Below are 18,412 nucleotides of genomic sequence, written 5' to 3' on the forward strand. Positions count from 1 at the left end.
TGTATATAATTATGTTCCCTTGGTCTAGAATCAGATAAGATCTAGAATTCTAGAATCTAGAAGAGGATACTGAATGTATAAGGTACTGAATGGGATACAGAATGGAGTAGGTACTTTGTCATTTAATTCTTTTACATCTGTTGGACAGACCTCATTGGACTCTCACCTGACTTGGATTTCAGTGACCGATCTAAGCTCTTTCTGGACAGCCTCATTAGTTTGTGTAAAGCACATTCTCGCCTGGAGTAGCACTTAACATGTTATATGGTGATTTTTTTTTTTTTTTTCAGCTTTTGAGTTTCATAGTCTCACTTGAAATTGGTTAAAGTTTAGCAGATTTACAAATAGAGTAGTAAGATCTAGTGGTTGACCTTAAAAGCCTGAAGAATTAAGCTTTTCAATGTAAAATTGTAAAATTCGATAAATCAGATATTAGTTTTAAGAACTGAACTAGCCCATGAATAATCTCTGTGCACACAAACCATTTCTGATTTGCCAGAAAACTTAATAAATGATACATGAGTCGATGTCCTCTTGACTCTGAAAGCAAGCCATCATTTCTTTTCAGTTGTTAAAGACTATATGCCTCAAGGTCAAAATAATAGCATTACGTTTAGGTACCTGTTGCAGAATTTCTTGATGATTTATTATCACAGAGTAAAAAGCAGATTATCCCATGAGATTCTGAAGTGACTTCAGGTTGTGGCTTCGCCCTCCCTTAATTGTCTGAAACAAATTAAAGCAGCTTTATAGCTCTGGCAGTCCAGTCTGCTGAATGGGATTCCACCAAAACACATCCAGACACATGGTGGATTCTTAGCCTTAGGTGCTCACTGCCAACCAAGGAAGGGTTTCCAGATCTTAAGGCTACCTCTGTCTTCTGTCGTAGAAGGTGGTCAGATGCTGTAAATTTCTGATTTGCTTACTGCATTTCCTGTGTTGCTGCAGATATCTGCTGGTGTCTGATTTCTGGAAGGCCCATGTACTCAGAATTCTCTTGAGCTTGTGCCTTTCATGCTGTAATTTCAGTGTGGTTCTTTGGATTTGGTAGTTTTTTGTTTCGTCACCACAGTTGTTAATATATGAGCCGAATTTAGTTTCCCACAATCTTTATTGATATTGTTAATTTTCAGTCTCCTATCAAATGTACATCATTAACATTTCCCATTTTATTTTAAAATAAAGGTAACAAGTAATTAAAAAATTGAGTTTGGAATTTTTCTCTCTGCTTATGATTGGTCTTTTAAAATGATGCCTTTTTGGTAAATTTATTTATTATTGTTTTTTTTGTTTTTTGTTTTTTGTTTTTTTTAGTGTCATTCTTCCACTTCCTCAGAATGTGAAGGATTATTTACTCGATGATGGAACTCTGGTGGTTTCAGGAAGGTAAAGTGTACCAGGAAAAATTCTTTAAACTTTATCACAAAGAAATGTTGCAGTGATTAGATCTCAATAATTACCAGGTAAAATAAATACATTAGCTTTGGCACAATTCTCTCCTTTTTTTCCCCCTAGTTAAAATTACATCCTGATCTTTGTCGGGTATTTCTTGTCAGTGTTCAATTAATAAGACTCAGAATTGAGTACTCCTTCCTCTGATAGTTGCTGGTTGTGAAACTGGGCAGTTCCTTCCATCTCTTGCTTGAGAAAATGGAGGGGGGTGGGGGCAGGAAGAGGGCCCATTAGGACCCTCTGAAGTTCTTCAGCCTGTTTTCGTTTTCTTTTTCTTTTTTTTTTTTTTTGAGATCTTTCAACTTTTAAGATAAAAAATTAATTGTCCATTACAAACAGAAAGCTTTACTAGGGTATCGTGTAATTCCTTAACCTTTTCTTCCCCATGGTTAACCCCCCTCCACCTTCTCTGTTGCTGTAATTCCTCTAGTTATAAAGGGACGACATTACCATGCTTCAGTCTTTTTAGGGCAAACTTGAAAAAGTTTAAGAATCATAGAATGTAATGAAGTTCCTAGTTTGCTCACAGGTCATGTTACCTAAATAAATGCTCATCCCTCACTTCCTTTCTGAACTAGCTTAACAGGAACCCTTGGTGTACAGAACTCCTTTTTTTTTGTAGAATTCCAGGTTGGAAATAATTTTCCCTTGGAATTACTATTATTATCATTATTATCCTTTTTTTTTTTTTTTAAGTATTCTTCACGCCCAGCATGGAGCCCTTGGTTTTTAAGTATTCTTCATGCCCAGCATAGAGCATGGAGGGCTTGAACTCATGACCCTGCGATCAAAACCTGAGCTGAGATCAAGAGTCAGATGCTCAACCGACTGAGCCACCCAGGCGTCCCTCCCTTGGAATTGTTTAAAAAAAATTTTTTTATTGTGATAAAATGCCCATAACATAAAGTTTGCTATCATAATTATTTTTCAGTGCACAGCTCAGGGGAAGTAAGTGCATTTATAATGTGCAACCGTCACCACCATCCACCTCCAGAACTCTTTCCATCTTGTAAAACTGAAACTCAGCCCCCATTAGACACGAACTACTCATTTCTCTTCCCACTAGCCCCTCCTAACCACTGTTCTACCTTCTGTGCCTATGATTTTGAGTACTCTAAATACCCCACATGAACAGACTCATAGGGGATTTGTCCTTTTGTGACTGGCTTTATTTCACTCAGCCATAATGTCCACAAGCTTCACCCATATTCTAGCGTGTGTCAGAATTTCTTTCCTTTTAAGGCTGAATACTGCTTCATGGTATGAGTGGGCACATTTTGGTGCCTCACTTTTACTCTTTGCCTCATTTTATTTTTCTGCATAATACTTACTTCCATCTGGCATAATTCCCATAATTGTTCTTTTATTAGAGTGCAGGCTTCATGAGAACGGGGACTTGGACAGGTCTGTTCCTGGCACTTGGGGCAGTACCTGATACGTGAGAGGTGCTTGGTAGACATTTGTTGGATGAAGGAACTTGGGAATAGAATTGTGTGTGTTTTCAGTAACACTAATTTCATACTCTGCTTCCCTTTCTCTTGTGAATTTTCTGTGTAGTTTTCTGGATTACATTTCTGTTTTTGGTTATTCTTAGCCTCATAATAACCTGAAGATTGTTAATGAGAGTCTCATGAATTCTATTGCAGGATTAGGAAACAGTAGAATAGTTAAGCAAGACTCAACTTTGGGGCACTTAAAAACATAATTTTATTATTCTCAAGTCTAGAACAATAATGAGTTTATTTATATAAATGGAACTGTAGAGGCGCCTGGGGGGCTCAGTCGGTTAAGCGCCCGACACTTGATCTCGGCTCAGATGATGGTCTCATGGTCCATGAGATCGAGTTCTGCCTCAGGCTCTGCACTGACAGCGTGGAGGCTGCTTAGGATTCTCTTTGCCCCTCCCTGTGCTCTCTTTCTCACTCTCTCTCTCAAAAATAAATAAATGGGACTACAGAGAAAATAATTTCTAACATTAGAAAGTACTGGGTAGATTTCCGTATTGCAAGCGTATTGAAGAGCTCCGTGTTGTTTTTCATTGGCCAGGTGTTTGTGTGAGCTTGTGGCGTGGGTGGGCCCTGCTAAATACCGTCGCACGGCTCTGTGGCACCTGGCCGCACAGTAGTGCACCCATCAGAGAGGGATCTTGCCCTTTTGGAGTTGGCGGTTCAGCTTCAAGTGTGTGGGAGTGGATACAGCCTAGTGCCTGTCCTCCAGTCCCGTTGCCTGCTGGCAGATCATGTCTTTGTAATTTCTAGTGCTCTGTGCTTGGGTTTCCCTGTCCGTAAATGGGGTGACTGATACCCTAGAACTTACTGCGGGTTGTTGCACAGATGAAAAGAGATAATGTGTAAAATGTTTCGCCCAGTGCCTGGTCTACTGTGTGCTCTGAAGAAACACCACCTGCTCTCACCATCATCATTGATCTCACCTGGAACATTAAGCAAGCACACCAGTAAATATGTAACTGAGAATTCTGATGAGACTTTAAATCACTGGGGGTGGGGTGGCTGAAGATGGCAGGGAAGGACAGAGAATACCCTGAAGAAGTAACTTAGGAGCCTCTCAGTCAGGAAGTTTGGGTGGAAGGTAGTCAGTTGATGGGTGGAGGGAAAGATCTTCCAGGCTGAGGGAACAGCATTAAGGAGTGCTCTGAGGCACGGAAGGTCTTGATCTGCTAGAAACTACAGGGAGTCATGCCACTGGAGCACGGAGGGCCGAACGGTGCAAGAGTTGGTTGGTGCCACCGGGGAGGTAGTTAGGGGGTGTGTGGGAGTCCTGTTAAAGATTCTAGTATTTATTCTGAGGTCAGTAGGAATGCATTGAAGAGCTCAGAACAAGACAGTGACTTGAGCAGATTTCAGGGTTTGAACTGGGACCGGTTACCATGTGGGAATTGAAGACTGGTTAGGAGGATACTGCATTGGACCGAATTACACGAGTTAGGAGGATACGCATTGGACCGACCACTGACAGTGGCATGAACTACAATGGTGACACTGGAGGGGACATGTGAGTGCATGTGAGGTGTTGGAGCTGCACCGTCAGAACTTGGTGACAGAGAAGGAGCTGGCAAGAATTACCCTCTCATTTCTGGCTGAACATCTGGATGGACGAAGGTGTCATTTACTCTGGCTGAGAAAAACCTTTGATTTGAAAAGGGCAGTAATTTTAGGTGGGATTATTTTTATAGGTAAAAACTTGAAAATACAGGTAAACTTTAAATGAGGTACATTTACAATAAAATGCACAGATCTTGAGTATAACGTTTGATGAGTTTTGATAAGTAATGCACACTTGTTTCATCACCTTGCCATTGAAAGTATCAAACATTTCCGGGGCATCTGGGTGGCTCAGTCAGTTAAGCGTCTGACTTCAGCTTAGGTCATGATCTCGTGCAGTTTGTGGGTTTGAGCCCCGTATTGGGCTCTAAGCTGACAGCTCAGAGCCTGGAGCCTGCTTCAGATTCTGTGTCTCCTCTCTCTCTGCCCCTCCCCCCCAGTCGTTCTTGTTCTCATTCTCTTTCTGTCTCTCAGAAATAAACATCAAACAAGAAAGAAAGAAAGAAAGAAAAAGAAAGAAAGAAAGAAAAAGAAAATCAAACATTTCCAGTCCCTAGGAAAGTCCCTGCTCTCCCCTGTTGGTCAATCCTGCCCACCTCCTCCAACTCCACCCCAGGCAAACACTGGTCTGATTTCTGTCTCCATGGCTTAGTTCTGTCAGTTCTAGGCCTTGGTGTAAGTGAAATTATATAGTGTGTATTTTTTTGTGTCTGGCTTCAACTCAACATAATGCTTTTGAGATTCATGTGTTACTCTGTTTCATTGCTAAGTAGCTTTCTTCAAACCTTTTTGTTTTAAAGATATTTTTAAGTAATCTCTGCATCCAGCCTGGGGCTCAGACTCACAACCCTGAGCTCACGTGTTACATGCTCTATTGACTGAGCCAGCTAGGTGCCCCCGGATGTGTCTTTTTAAAGCTCAGTGTTTGTTTTGTGTTCGGGCTTGGTTGTGTATCCCTCTCAGTATATTCTTTGCTGTCCTAATCTTTTCATTTTTTTCCTTGGAGCCCATGCTATTTTTTTTTTTAATTTTTTTAACCTACGAATTTTTTTTTAAAGTTTTAATTCAAATTCCAGTTAACATACAGTGTAATACTAGTTGCAGGTGTACAATACAGTGATTCCACACTTGGAAACATCACCGTGTCCTCATCATGACAGGTGCGCTCCTTCATCCCCATCACCTTCTTCGCCCATACCCCACCCCCCCCACCTCCCCTCTGGTGACCAGGTGTTTGTTCTCCATAGTTAAGAGTCTGTTTCTTGAAAAATGATGGTCGGTGTGTCACAGTAGTTGGCGGTGCCTTAACCGAATGTGTGTGGTCAGTCCTGAGGGCCCCTTCCGTCCTTGTCAAGGGGAGTGCTGACATCTCAGCTCAGACACTTGCTATCCTAATCTTTTTGACTTTCCCAGGAAGAGTAGGGGGATAAAAAAGTAAAACGAGAACACCCCATGAAGCTTTAATTAACCCTAAAAGAACATAATTTAACTTAACCTAAAGGGATAATTAAACTTAAATGGGTTAACAGTTTTGGACAGCCTCCAGGTGATTACAATCTAGATGCACTGGTTACAATATCACATCACTTATCGATCCACGATATTGACCAACGGAGCAAGTTACACTAGGGAAAACAGCACAGTCCTATCCTGGGGTTCATATCGACAGTAGGGTTTACGGCCTCGGATCCAGACATCCCATTGGTTTCATTTGTTCAACTGTTGAAGTCCTGCAGGCCAGAATATCTCTATTCAGGCCAGAGTAATCCAGGTTGGTTTCTGTCTATCAGTAATTTCTCCCTGAGTTCAGATAGTAACAATTAGTTGAATGAGTGTGTATGTTTAAAATATTGTTAATAGAGTACCACAATTGTGTCTATTAATATGTGGACATTTTAGCTCTTTTACATGGGATGTATCCCTGCATCAAGGAATACAGTATTATAGTTACAAACAAATAGAATGGAGTTAATGGACGAGACTTACTGAATATTCTTTCTATTGTGAGTAGGCCAGTAGTGAACTGTGGCTGGTAGACACTGAGATCTGTCGATTAGGCATCTGTCCTTAGCATAGACTATGGGAGTTATGTATGACTCAGTTTTGTTTGGTAAGATAAATTCTGAAATGGTACGGAGTGGGAACAATACGAATGCCTAGAGATTCCATCATGTGTAAAAGATGCCCCACCTTATTACTAATTACCAAAGGAGTACTTATTATAGTAGACTTGAAAACTTTATAGAGAAAATATAAAGAAGCAGAAAAAAATCACTTCTAATTCTACTACCTAAAAGCAAATCCTGTTCAAATATTGGAATATCTTCTCTAGTCTTTTTAAATACATTTTTTAGCCTATCTTACGAGCATACTATATTTTATATAATATGTAATGTCCTATTTTATATAATTTATACTATATTCATCTAGTATGTAATACATATTATACATAATACATGTTTGCATATAATATATATTTTATATAATATATAATTTTATATTCTTTATTTCAGTGAACACAATTGTGTAATTTTCCATGTGTTTTTAAGTTTTTTTCTGATTTTTTAAATTTTTTATATTTGAGAGACAGACAGAGCTCAAGCAGGGGAGGGGCATAGAGATGAAGACAGAAAGTGAAGCAGGCTCCAAGCTCTGAGCTGTCAGCACAGAGCCTGACGTGGGGCCCGAACTCACTAGCAGTGAGATCATGACCTGAGCCAAAGTTGGATGCCCAACCGACTGACCCACCCAGGCAACCCCTCCATGTGTTTTTAAAATGGCATAAGATTATTAAAAAAAAAAAAAAAAAAAAAATCTTTTTTTAATGTTTATTTTTGAGAGAGAGAGAAAGAGACAGCGTGAGTGGGGGAGGGGCAGAAAAAGAGGGAGACACAGAATCCGAAGCAGGCTTCAGGCTCTGAGCTGTCACCACAGAGCCCGACATAGGGCTCAAATCCACAAACAGTGAGATCATGACTTGAGCTGAAGTTGGACGCTCAACCAACTGAGCCACCCAGGCGCCCTGGCATAAAATTATTTTTAGTAACTGCATAATTTCCATGGATATGTACTTGCTGTAATTAATTTCATAGTTGTTGGGCATTTAGGTCATTTGCAAGTTTATAGAAAAATAATTCCTCAATGAACATATTTCTGCATGGAACACCGTTTGCACGTAGGATTATTTCTGTACAATAAAAATCCTAGACTCCAGTTATAGGAGTCTTGACTCCTATATTGACTAGTATTGCCAGATAGTTTTCACTAACCATTGTACCAATTTATATGTTTAACACTAGTGTATTAAGGTACTTATCTCAGAAAGTGGATTTCCTAATTAAATGCTTTCCTCTAGGTTTCCAAATTAGTTGGTACAAAGAAATTAAAAGGCAGACCAAGGCTGTGAATATTTCTTCAGTTTCATCTCTCATGAAGTGAATGTGGCCTTTTTGCTCCCCCAGCTCTTACATACTCTCCTTAACCTGCCACCCAGTGCTCCCTGTGTGTGTTCCCCAGGTCAGTGGGTTGATTTTCATTGCAGATACAGGACATCTGCTATGGTCAGAGTGTTTGTGTGGCCCCCAAATTCATATGTTGACGTCTTGACTCCCAAAGATACTTGGTATTGGAAGGTGGGGCCTTTAGGAGGTGATTTGGTCATGAAGGTGGAGCTTTCGTGAATGGCATTTGTGCCCTAATAAAAGGTACCCCAGAGAACTCCCTTGCCCCCTCTGCCATGTGAGGACACGGTGAGAAGGTGGCCATCTGCAGCCCAGAACCTGACCCTGCAGGCACCCTGATGTTGGCTTCCAGCCTCCAGAACTGTGAGAAATAAACTCCTGTTTATAAGCCACTCAGTATAAAGCCACTCAGTGTTTTGTTTTAGGAGCCCAAACAGACTAACTTAGTATCCCATTTTAAACATGACTTAAACAAGGAGGCAAATGAATTATTTCAGAAGTCCTGTGACATGGCAATTGTTGGGAAGTGTAGTAGGTCAGTGATGCTAGGACCCAAAAAGAGCTTCTCTGTGAACTTCTTGATTCTCCTCTCCAGGGTCCAAGTTCACCATAGTGGTTTCAAGCATCACACCCTCCCACTGTCATATCCAGAAGCCAGAAGAAAGGAGATCCTGTCTCACATTCCTCTTGAAGAGCAGAGCAAACCTTCTCGGGAGCTCTCTGTCCCTTGTTGGTCAGGGGTGGGTCCCCCTCAGTGGCAGGGCGTTGGAATAGCCATGAGTGGTGGACTGGTCTGTAGGTACTGGCGTGGTTAGGGAGAAGTCCTCAAGGCACAGGGGCACTTAGTTTCTGAACAAATTGGAGGTTTTATTAATAGAGAAGTGGGGAAATGGGTATTGGGGTTTCCATAGCTCTTGACTCTTCATTCCTAATCTCCCATAACCTCCACATGCAGTACGTTTTTTTTCATTTCTGCGTTTCAGCTCTGTAAGGGATCTTGTTTACATTTTTAACTTAGTACGGAGTCTGGGCCTAATGAGTATGTATTGAGTGAATGAATGAATAAATGAACATGGTTACTTCACTCTCTTCCACGGTAGAGTCAAATGAATAGTATAGACCAAGGCTGATAACTGGGTTTATCTTGTTTGCCAACTCAGATCTGGTAACGGTTTCCTAGAGTGATGTGTTGAGAAGGATTCTGAGGCTGCATCCAGGGTTCAGTAAGAAAGAAAGCTTGGTTTGATTATTACTGTCTGTAGTGGGTTGGGAAAGGAGGCTGGTAACATCCATTTCTGATACAAGTGAGTCATTTTTTGCACATTTTTAGGTGCCTATAATATGAAATGGGTGCCGAGTGTGTTACTGAGATAACAAGATGGGTGGGGTATCCTACCTTGGGAATCCACGTTCAGTGGCCAAGTTAGATGTAAATAAATAGGTGTCTGGGTTTTGTTTTTTGTTTTTGTTTTTGTTTTTTTTTAATAAAAGCATCCATATTCTGATAAGCATGTTTTTCAAGTTTAAATAATCACTGTAAGCTGCAGTAGAGGTGATACGTGAACTGGTCTCACAAATTGGGTCTGACTCAGGTGGTCTGACTCACTGCTTCCAAGAACTAATCTTGATTTGTTCCTTTCTGGCCTTGAGTTCTTTCTTTCCTGACCTGTCTCCCTTAAGGCAGAATAATAATAGACACCAGCTATTAAACACGTGTTGCGTATGTTCCTGATTTGAATCCTCACAACTCGAGAGTAGCCCCTCCCTTTTGGTTTTGTAGACGGGATAATGGTGCAAAGCTCTCGACTAACAGTGGGAGAACTGACACACTCAGACCATGTCTTTTTCCAAAGCCAGTGCTCTTAAGGGTTCCCATTGCTCTGTGCTGGAGGTGATACAGGAAATACAGAATAGTTCTAAATATTAGCATCATACCATTCCAGTCATCAGTGTTAAGAGCTATACCCTAGAAAGAAAGTCTAGTAAACTTGAGAATTTATACCTTCCGTCATCATTTACAGTGATCCGGTTTTGTGAGCTACCTCAGAGTAGGCATTGTGATGAGTCCTTCTAAGAACTGTATGAAGACACTGATTATAAACATGATTTTTCAATGTATTTCATTATGCAATCAAAAAAACCTGATGTTTTAGAGTGGTAAAACACATTTTCAAGTTCATTGAGTACCTTTTGTATGGTGGAGCAATATTAAAGATGATAATGTCATATTTAAGGATGTGTGGTGTTGAAAGAGATGCAAGAGAAGGAAAGGCTATATAGCTCCTTGAGCAGGGAACTCAGGTGACAGTGTGTTAGCGTTCTCATTATACTCCAGGGTCTGGGTCTTAGCTTTGTGGATCTGGGAACTCTATTCTTGAGGATTACAGAGGACTGATTAAGCTTTAGAGACCCGGGGTGCCTGACTGGCTCAGTAGGTCGTGCACACGACTCTTTATCCCAGGGTTGTGAGTACAAGCCCCACGTTGGGCATAGAGCTTACTTGAAAAAAAAGGTAGGGAACTGATCTGCATTAACCAAAATCACACCAGATTGACTGATTGATTAAATTATTGATAAGTCCACGTGTCCGTTTCTTGATTTATAAAGGAGGATATGCCATTCCAGTGATTGCTGCCATAACACTTAATTTATTACGCCCTCAGATTTGAATGGAACCACTGTTGGTAGCTTTGTATTTAACAATATACTTACACTAATTATTTCTTAAAAAGATGCTATCTCCACCTTTCTGTTATATTTGAAGATTTAGTTTTCCTACACCCTCGAGATCTTCATTACAGCTTTTGGTTAAATCACTAGTCAGTGGTCACAATGTTATGATGTTACTGTTGGCTGCTGAGCCACGTTGTGTACTATGATGACCTTTTTAAAAAAAAAATTATTTTTTGTACTTTTTTTCTTCTTAAGTTTATTTTGAGAGAGGGCACACGTGCAAGCAGGGGAGGGGCAGAGAGAGAGAGAGAGAGAGAGAGAGAGGGAGAGAATCACATGCAGACTCCACGCCATCAGCACCAAGCCCGACTCGGGGCTCGATCCCACAAACTATGTGATCATGACCTGAGCCCGAGATCACCCAGGCGCCCCAACCTTTTCTTTTTTTATAACCTTGTTTTCTCTGGAACTACTAGCCAGCTTCGTTAAATTTACTTAATTCCCATATGTCTGTCACTAATACTTAGTAATTTTTCCAGTAAACAGGGCGTAAGCCTGTTAGCTGTTTCTCTAAACACTCCAGGACATTTCAGATCCAGCGGGTCCATTTTCCTTTCCCAGATTCATTTTAGCAGTCCATCTTCCTGTTCCAGTCTGGCAGCTCTTCAGGGCTAGTATACAGTTGTTACCTTGGAACTTTCCTATTCTGTGCCCGATTTTCTTTTCCTTGGATATCACGTTTTTGGGTCTCTTGATTTACCCGTTTTATTGAAGCACATGTTCTAAAATGCATAGGAAGAAAAACTTGGAGTCTTTTCATACCTGGAAAAAGTTTTTATTTTACTCTGGATTTTTTTGAGGGGGTGAATTGGCTTAGTATGGGATTTTAGGCAGAGTATTTCCCTGTGATTTTGAAGGCATGGTCTACTATCTTCCATAAAGTCCCATGTCATTCTGATTTGTGTTCCTTTATTGTGGCTTGGTTTTCTTTATGAATGTTTTTGAGAATTCCTCTTTCATGTTTTTACATTTCACAATAGCCCTCTGTATTGCCCAAACGTATTGACTTAAAAACAATGAACACTTTGTCAGTGATTGCGTCGCTGGGTGTTGAGAGTTCTCCTTGGGTCTCTCACTTCCTGCTTACCTTGCTAGCAGAGGCACTGATGCCTTTTATTCTTGTTATCTTTTCAAGGATGTTTATATAGCAGAGAGCCTTGGAAGGTAGAGATAGCAGCTCCCTCTCTAGCACAGAACAGGATTTTTATTGTCTAGGACAGGTGAAGACAGTGTTTCTGCCCTTGGGTCAGAGACCGAACCGGTTTACCTTGTAGAAGACGTGATTCCCTAAGTTCAGGGTTCCTCAGTTGTGTTGCAAACCTGGGCCACACCTTGACCTCCCACGGGACTAGACGGGCTAGAGGGAACTGATGCCCATACTTCTTGACACTTGATGAGTCTTCTGTTGGTCTTGCATTCTTGTCACTGTCGTCATTTGGTGGTTCTGCTAAGATGGCCTCGCTCACGTGTCTGGCAGTTGATGTTGGGTTTCTCTTCCCATGTGGACTCTCATCTCAGAAAGACTACCCTTCTGGGGGAGGGGGCGGGGTGCGCCTGGGTGGCTCAGTCAGTCAAGCATCAGACTCTTGATTTTGGCCCAGGTCATGATCTCATGATTTGGGAGTTCGAGCCCCATGTCGGGCTTTGTGCTGACAGCCTGGAGCCTGCTTGGGATTCACTCTTTCCCTCTCTCTCTGCTTGTCTCCCCCCCTCCCCAAATAAATAAATAAATAAATATTAAATTTTTTTTTAAAAAAAGAAGAAAGACTACCCTTAGTTACTTTGCATAGGGTTGGCAGCATTCCAAATGCTGAGCGGAGGCTGTAAAGGCTTCTGACACCTTGAATTACGTGCTGTCACTTGTGCTACATTTTGCTGATTACAAGGAATCTTGATGCCAGTTTAAATGAAAGGAATGGGGAAATAAATGCCATTATTTGATGGCAAGTGTGGCAAAGTCGCCCTGCAGACGAGCATATCAGACCAGATGGCAAGGATTATTGTGGCCATCTTTGCATAGCATTTAAGGTTTTTTTCCTCCATTCTCTATGCTGTGTACTTGGTGAGCCCTTTCATTCTAGAGACCTATTTTTCAGTTCGGGGACATTTAAAAATACTGTATCTTTGATAATTTTTTCTTATTTTCTTGTTTCTCTTTTTTGAACTCCTATTATTTAGATATTGGATCTTGCTGGGTTCTCTGAATTTTATCATTCCTTCTCTGTTACCTGTTTCTTTGTCTTCTTGGTTCTCCTTTCTGGGAAATTTCCTTCATTTTGCCATATTCATGCTATTGAATTTTTAAATTTCAGCTACTTGGGGCACTTGGGTGGCTCAGTCAGTTAAGCATCTGACTTCGGCTCAGGTCATGATCTCGCAGTCTGTGAGTTCGAGCCCCACATTGGCTCTGTGCTGACAGCTCGGAGCCTGGAGCCTGCTTTGGATTCTGGGTCTCTCCCTCTCTCTGCCTCTCCCTGCTTGCTTGCTCTCTCTCTCTCTCTCTCTCAAAAATAAACATTAAGAAAAATAAAGACAACTAAATTTCAGCTACCAGATTTAAATTTCTACAGGTTCAATCCTGTCCTCTGTTCCCTCTGGTCTTCTCTTGTGGATGCAGTATCTTTATTTTTAAGGATATTAATGATTTAAAAAATATTTTTCCTTTTAAAAAACTTTTTTTTTTTTTTCATCTTGGAGCCTTTCTTTAGTTTTCTAATGATTCTAGGCCTTTTATTCATATTTGAGAGTGAGGGGGACACACACACATACACGCATACACACACACACTTGGAAACTTTGTAAAAACCGGGTGGGGCTCGCTAAGAGTGCCAGCAATGAGCAGAAATTGACGGAAGTTTCCCGGAAAGATCTACAGGTCTTTCCTCTGGGGTGGTTGAGTTTCTACAGAGAAGAATGTTGTAACCTGTGTGTGTTCTGGGAGCAGAGTGGGAGGAAGGGGACTAGGGGCCTCACTGTTAGTGTGACTTTCACAAGGCTGCTTGTCGCACTCTAGCATTTCACCCTCGTATTCCTCCGGGGCAGTATGGACCTGAGTCCTTACCCTCTTTGGTTCATGGAGAGGATTAGTTGTTTTGGTGTGCAGGGTGAGGAAGGCTACGTGTATCTTACTGTCCCTTCTGTGGACTTCACACAAGCAACCTCCCTGTTTGTAGCCCAGAACTTCGGTCTCGTCATCAGTGGTAATTCTAGCTTCTCCCTTTTGCTTGCTGGGTTGTCCTCCTCATTGGCTTTCTGTTTTCCAAAGTTCTGTTGCTGTCTCTTTTCTGCAGCTGTCTCTTCTTTGATCCCTTTTTTCCTTGAGAGTTTTCCTATCATTTTAGTGGGGTTTCCAGAGGAGCATAGGGATAGATAAATGCCCCTGGTCAACCAGCAGCCTCCCTTTCCCTTCTTCTTATAGTTTCTTGGTACAGATCCTGTGCTGGTTCTTGTTTGGATTATTATTTGTTTTCATTGACGTGGTGAGTTCTTCGTAGGCCAGTTATTTGTGGTTTAGTGTTGATGAGAGACCAAAGCAGTGTTATTCCTTCTGAGTGTTTTCAGCCTTTGCTTTCTCCCTAGGCAATGAGGATTGGCTACTAGGTGGTCCATTTCCACCCGTGCTGTGCTCGCCAGCTGCTTCAAAGGAGGCACGTCAAGTCTTTCGTTCCCTGTCTCCCCCACACGTTTCCGTGGTGCCAGTCAAGGTCCAGGGCAATACCTGACCCCAGCCCACACACTCTTTTCTTACTAGGTAGAAAAAGATTCTTGATTTTGCCTCTCAGGGGGACCCGCTCTTCGGTAGAACAGCTCTTCCGATGACTCCTTTTGCCTTCTTCATCTCACTTGATCTTCCTCGTCTGTGGCAGCACTTTCTCATATATCGGGATTCAGAGTTGTAGATGACTGCTAGTGTCCTTGGAGTTGGAGGTTGAATTTTTCTTTTCCGTGGTTCTAGTGATGTATGAGAAGAGGGCAGGAAGTTTGTATTCTTTTTATTTTGTATTGGTTTCTCTCTCTAAAAAAATGAACTTTTCCTAACATTATCCTCCAATTCTGAGGCTGTCTTTTTATTTTTATTTTAGAGAAAGAGAGCGAGCAAGCGTGTGACAGGGGAGAGGGGCAGAGGGGGAGAGAGAATCTCAAGCAGGTTCCACACTTGGCATGGACCCCAACGTGGAGTCATGACCCTGGGATCATGAGCTGAGCCAAAACTGAGAGATGCTCAACCAACTGAGCAAACCATACCCTCTCCCTTTTCCAATATATATTTAGTATGACTGAACTTAGGACTACATACATGGTACTGAAGCCTTTTTCTTGCTTAATTTTTGTTTTATGTTCTTCTAGGGAAGATCCACCAACATGTTCTCAGCCAGACAGTGATGATGAAGCAGAAGAAATACAGGTTGGTTCAGAATAAAACAGCCCATTCTATCATTTCAGTGAGCCCTGAAATGGTTCTCATATTTACATCTTAGCCTATGTTTGGTAAAGTGAGAAATTACATGAAAATCTCACTTTGACATGTACTTTGTTTTCAGGAAAAGATGTCTCTTATTTATGTATCATTTTTAGATGGAGCATTGCTTTGGGGAAGCCCAGTGCACTATCCACATTTAATACTTTGTTTCTGTCCTCTCCGTGCAGTGGTCGGACGACGAGAACACGGCCACGCTAACGGTAAGAGCAGAGCTGTGCCAGCCGGGGCTCAACCTCACGCTGTCACCTGGGATGTTTTGGGATTTCAATGCGGATCTCGATGGATTCCCATTTACTTATTTTTCTCGTTGGCTTTTATTTATTAAGGTGCATAGTTGGTGCTATGACTTGTTTCTCTTAAGCTCTGAAAGAAGTAATCAAGCCTAACATTAAACTTTGACGTTTCCCAGATCTGTGGAACCTAAAGTGAAATCTCTGTTCACTTATTCAAATATATTTAAATGGCATAAAAATTAAAGTTTCTTTCAGGTGAGAGTAATGTGTGGCTTTAACCAGTATCTTGTATCAAAATGTGGAAGTGGATTGAGTATTATGGAGTCTTTGAGGATAAGAATGCTGTTGTCTAAGTCAACTTGAAATATATTTTTAATAAAAATATTTTTAAAGGAATGAGTGAAGTAAAACACGTATTTCTACAAATGTAGTAGGTAAATGAAACTTCTTATACTGTGAGACGAGAGAACTTTTTATCAAATTCTCTGCTAATAGACGTAAAGGCACAACAAAGGAAACTAGTTTTAGGGGAGGTTATATTCTGATACAATTCTAAATAAGAAGATACTTTTGTTTATTTCAACGGAAGAGACCTGGTATATATAGTACAAGCAAAGTAACTGGAGGTGCTTAAACCAGTGTATTTCCTTAGGTATAAAAAGCATGCCATTATATGCAGGAAGGGAAAGTTTCTATGTTTTCCTTTTACTCTGGATGTCATGCAGGTCAGTCACTCTCTGTTCATGACAGTCCTGTTCAGTTAAACATACATGGTAGTTATCTACCATATTTAGGGCACTGTAGTGAGTTCCGAGCAAAGGTGAATTTGGGTTGCTTCCTTTCCATTAGGGGGTTTATAAGCCAGCAGGGAAAGATGCCTCACTTTGGGGGTAGATGGCAAAGTGCTGTCAGAACAGACAACAGTTAGAATGTGTAAAGGGAGAAATGATATTTGACCTGGACCCTAAAAAGGTTAAGGATTATCAGTTCTAACTCCTGTTATCTAATAGATGGATAGATTGGGAAATTACTAACTTACATGTGTGTATATCTACCAGACTCTGTTCTCCAAGGCCTGGGAGCTGTCATGTAGTGACATCATGGCAGCAGTGAGCACACCAAGTGTTTTGATCGTGGTTTCTAGATACCATTCTCCACTGAAAGAAATTGAAGCTCCTTGGAGAAAGTCAAGACCAGGGGTCAGAAAGTGAAGATGCACCTTTGACAGCTTGTGTCAGAAAGTAAGCAGGAGGCAGACCTGACTAGAAGGACCCAGAGGCCAGCTTGAATAGGCCAACCCCCCAGCCAGATAGCGGAGTCTCAAAACAGGGACGTTAGTGAAGTGTCACCATTTATTAAAATGAGAGTCTGTGATCCCATACTGACAAACAAATGGTTATATTAACTAAACGGAGCAGAGGGGAAAACCCTTTAGAGTAGAAAAGGCACCAAATCACAAATGTAGAAGGAATTACAGACTTGGAAATCACCATTTGGCAATGATCATAGTAATTGCTGGGGTAGATGTTAAAGCCATTGAGTGAATATTTGGTGAGAAAGAGGATATTTAAATATTCTCAAAGTATTTCCACCAAAATTACTTACTAATTATAAAGAGGAAAATGGTAACTTTACAGAGGAAAGACATGGCAGCCAAGTGATCAAAGTTAACCTTGTCAGTGATGGGACAAACCGACATTGTGTGCCTCCTGATACAATACACTAAGGACACATCACCTGCCAAAAATCCATAACCTAAATCTAATCATGAGGAAGCATCCAGCATACTCAACTCTTTGGAAATCATACAGAATAACTGCTTTGTACTCTTCAAAAACGTCAAGGTCATGAAAGATAATAACAACAGGAAGAAGGATTAAAGGATATTGAAGAGATAAAACAGCTAAATGTAATCAATGGCAACCTGATCCTTGATCAGAAAAATTTTTTCTTTTGCTATAAAAGACATTATTGGGGAAATGGGCACATTGTGAATAAGATCTGCAGATGAGATGATGGTATTCTGTCATTGTTAGCTCCCTTGTTTTGATAATTTTGTAGGTTATATAAAAGAATGTTACTGCTTTTTAGGAACCATACTGAAGTATTTAGGGGTAAAAAGGCATTGGGACTTCTACTTACTTTAAGAATGTAAGAAAAAAAGTTTGTTTTATGTGTGCATATGTATAAATAAATGCACATATCTGCATAGATCTATAAGAGAGAGATTTGGGGCAGGGAAGGATAAAACAAACATGGTAAATGCTTGGGTGAAGAGTATCTGGAAATTCTGATTATTCTTCTCTTAAGCCTTCTGAAGGACTGAAATCATTTCAAAATAAAAAGTCACTAAAGTGATTGGCTTTCACTGGCTGGAACTAGATGTTGTTGGGCAGGGGAGCATTCATAGTAGCACACTCTTAGTGGAGGAATGTGAGCCAAGGTCCAAGGGCAGGTAATACATGGTATTGGCGAATGGTAATAGTCCATTAATCTAGATACAAAGACATGGAACTAAAAATTAAAACACAGTCCAGGTGGGTAAATCTCAAAAGTGAGAGCTGTTTGCTGAAGGTATACATATCAATGACAGCAGTTAGGTTAAATTTTTTAAATGCTATAATTCATGGTCAGTCACATGTATCATTAATTATGAAATTATGACTCTGGAAGAATATGCCCGAGTCTGTAATGCTGGTTGCCTTTGGGGAGGGGGAAGGGTTAGGATTAGGATTAGGGAAGAGAGTGAGGAGGTAAGGAACTTCATTTGTATTGTCACTTTGTTCCCTTAAGAGATTTAAACGTCTGGGTTAAGTATACCAAATTGTTGAATATATGGGTCCAGGAACATGAATATATATATTTTTTTATATTTTAAACATTTCATGATTTAAAAAAAATACAAGAAGAAATATCCTTTCTTAATGGGTATGGTAGGTGTAGTTGGAAAGACAGGAGAGTTTGGATCACAGAAAGTCCACAGATATGATA

General features: G+C 40.7%; 1 protein-coding gene and 1 pseudogene across 3 annotated transcripts in view; one reads left to right on the plus strand and one right to left on the minus strand.

Annotated features, from left to right (window-relative positions):
* CDC123 (cell division cycle 123) overlaps positions 1-18,412 on the plus strand; it is a 56,721-nt gene that overhangs the window by 2,343 nt on the left and 35,966 nt on the right. For 2 of the 3 annotated variants that reach the window (XM_007081210.3, XM_007081212.3), the window contains exons 2-4: positions 1,315-1,386; positions 15,056-15,113; positions 15,356-15,388. In XM_007081210.3, coding sequence (XP_007081272.1) covers positions 1,315-1,386; positions 15,056-15,113; positions 15,356-15,388 — 163 coding nt within the window. The remainder of the gene's footprint in view (positions 1-1,314; positions 1,387-15,055; positions 15,114-15,355; positions 15,389-18,412) is intronic. The other variant, XM_007081211.3, reaches the window with a different exon arrangement.
* LOC122240681 lies at positions 5,779-5,897 on the minus strand (annotated as a pseudogene).

This window comes from Panthera tigris, chromosome B4 (genome assembly GCF_018350195.1).
Source record: "Panthera tigris isolate Pti1 chromosome B4, P.tigris_Pti1_mat1.1, whole genome shotgun sequence".
Taxonomy (NCBI): Eukaryota; Metazoa; Chordata; class Mammalia; order Carnivora; family Felidae; genus Panthera; species Panthera tigris.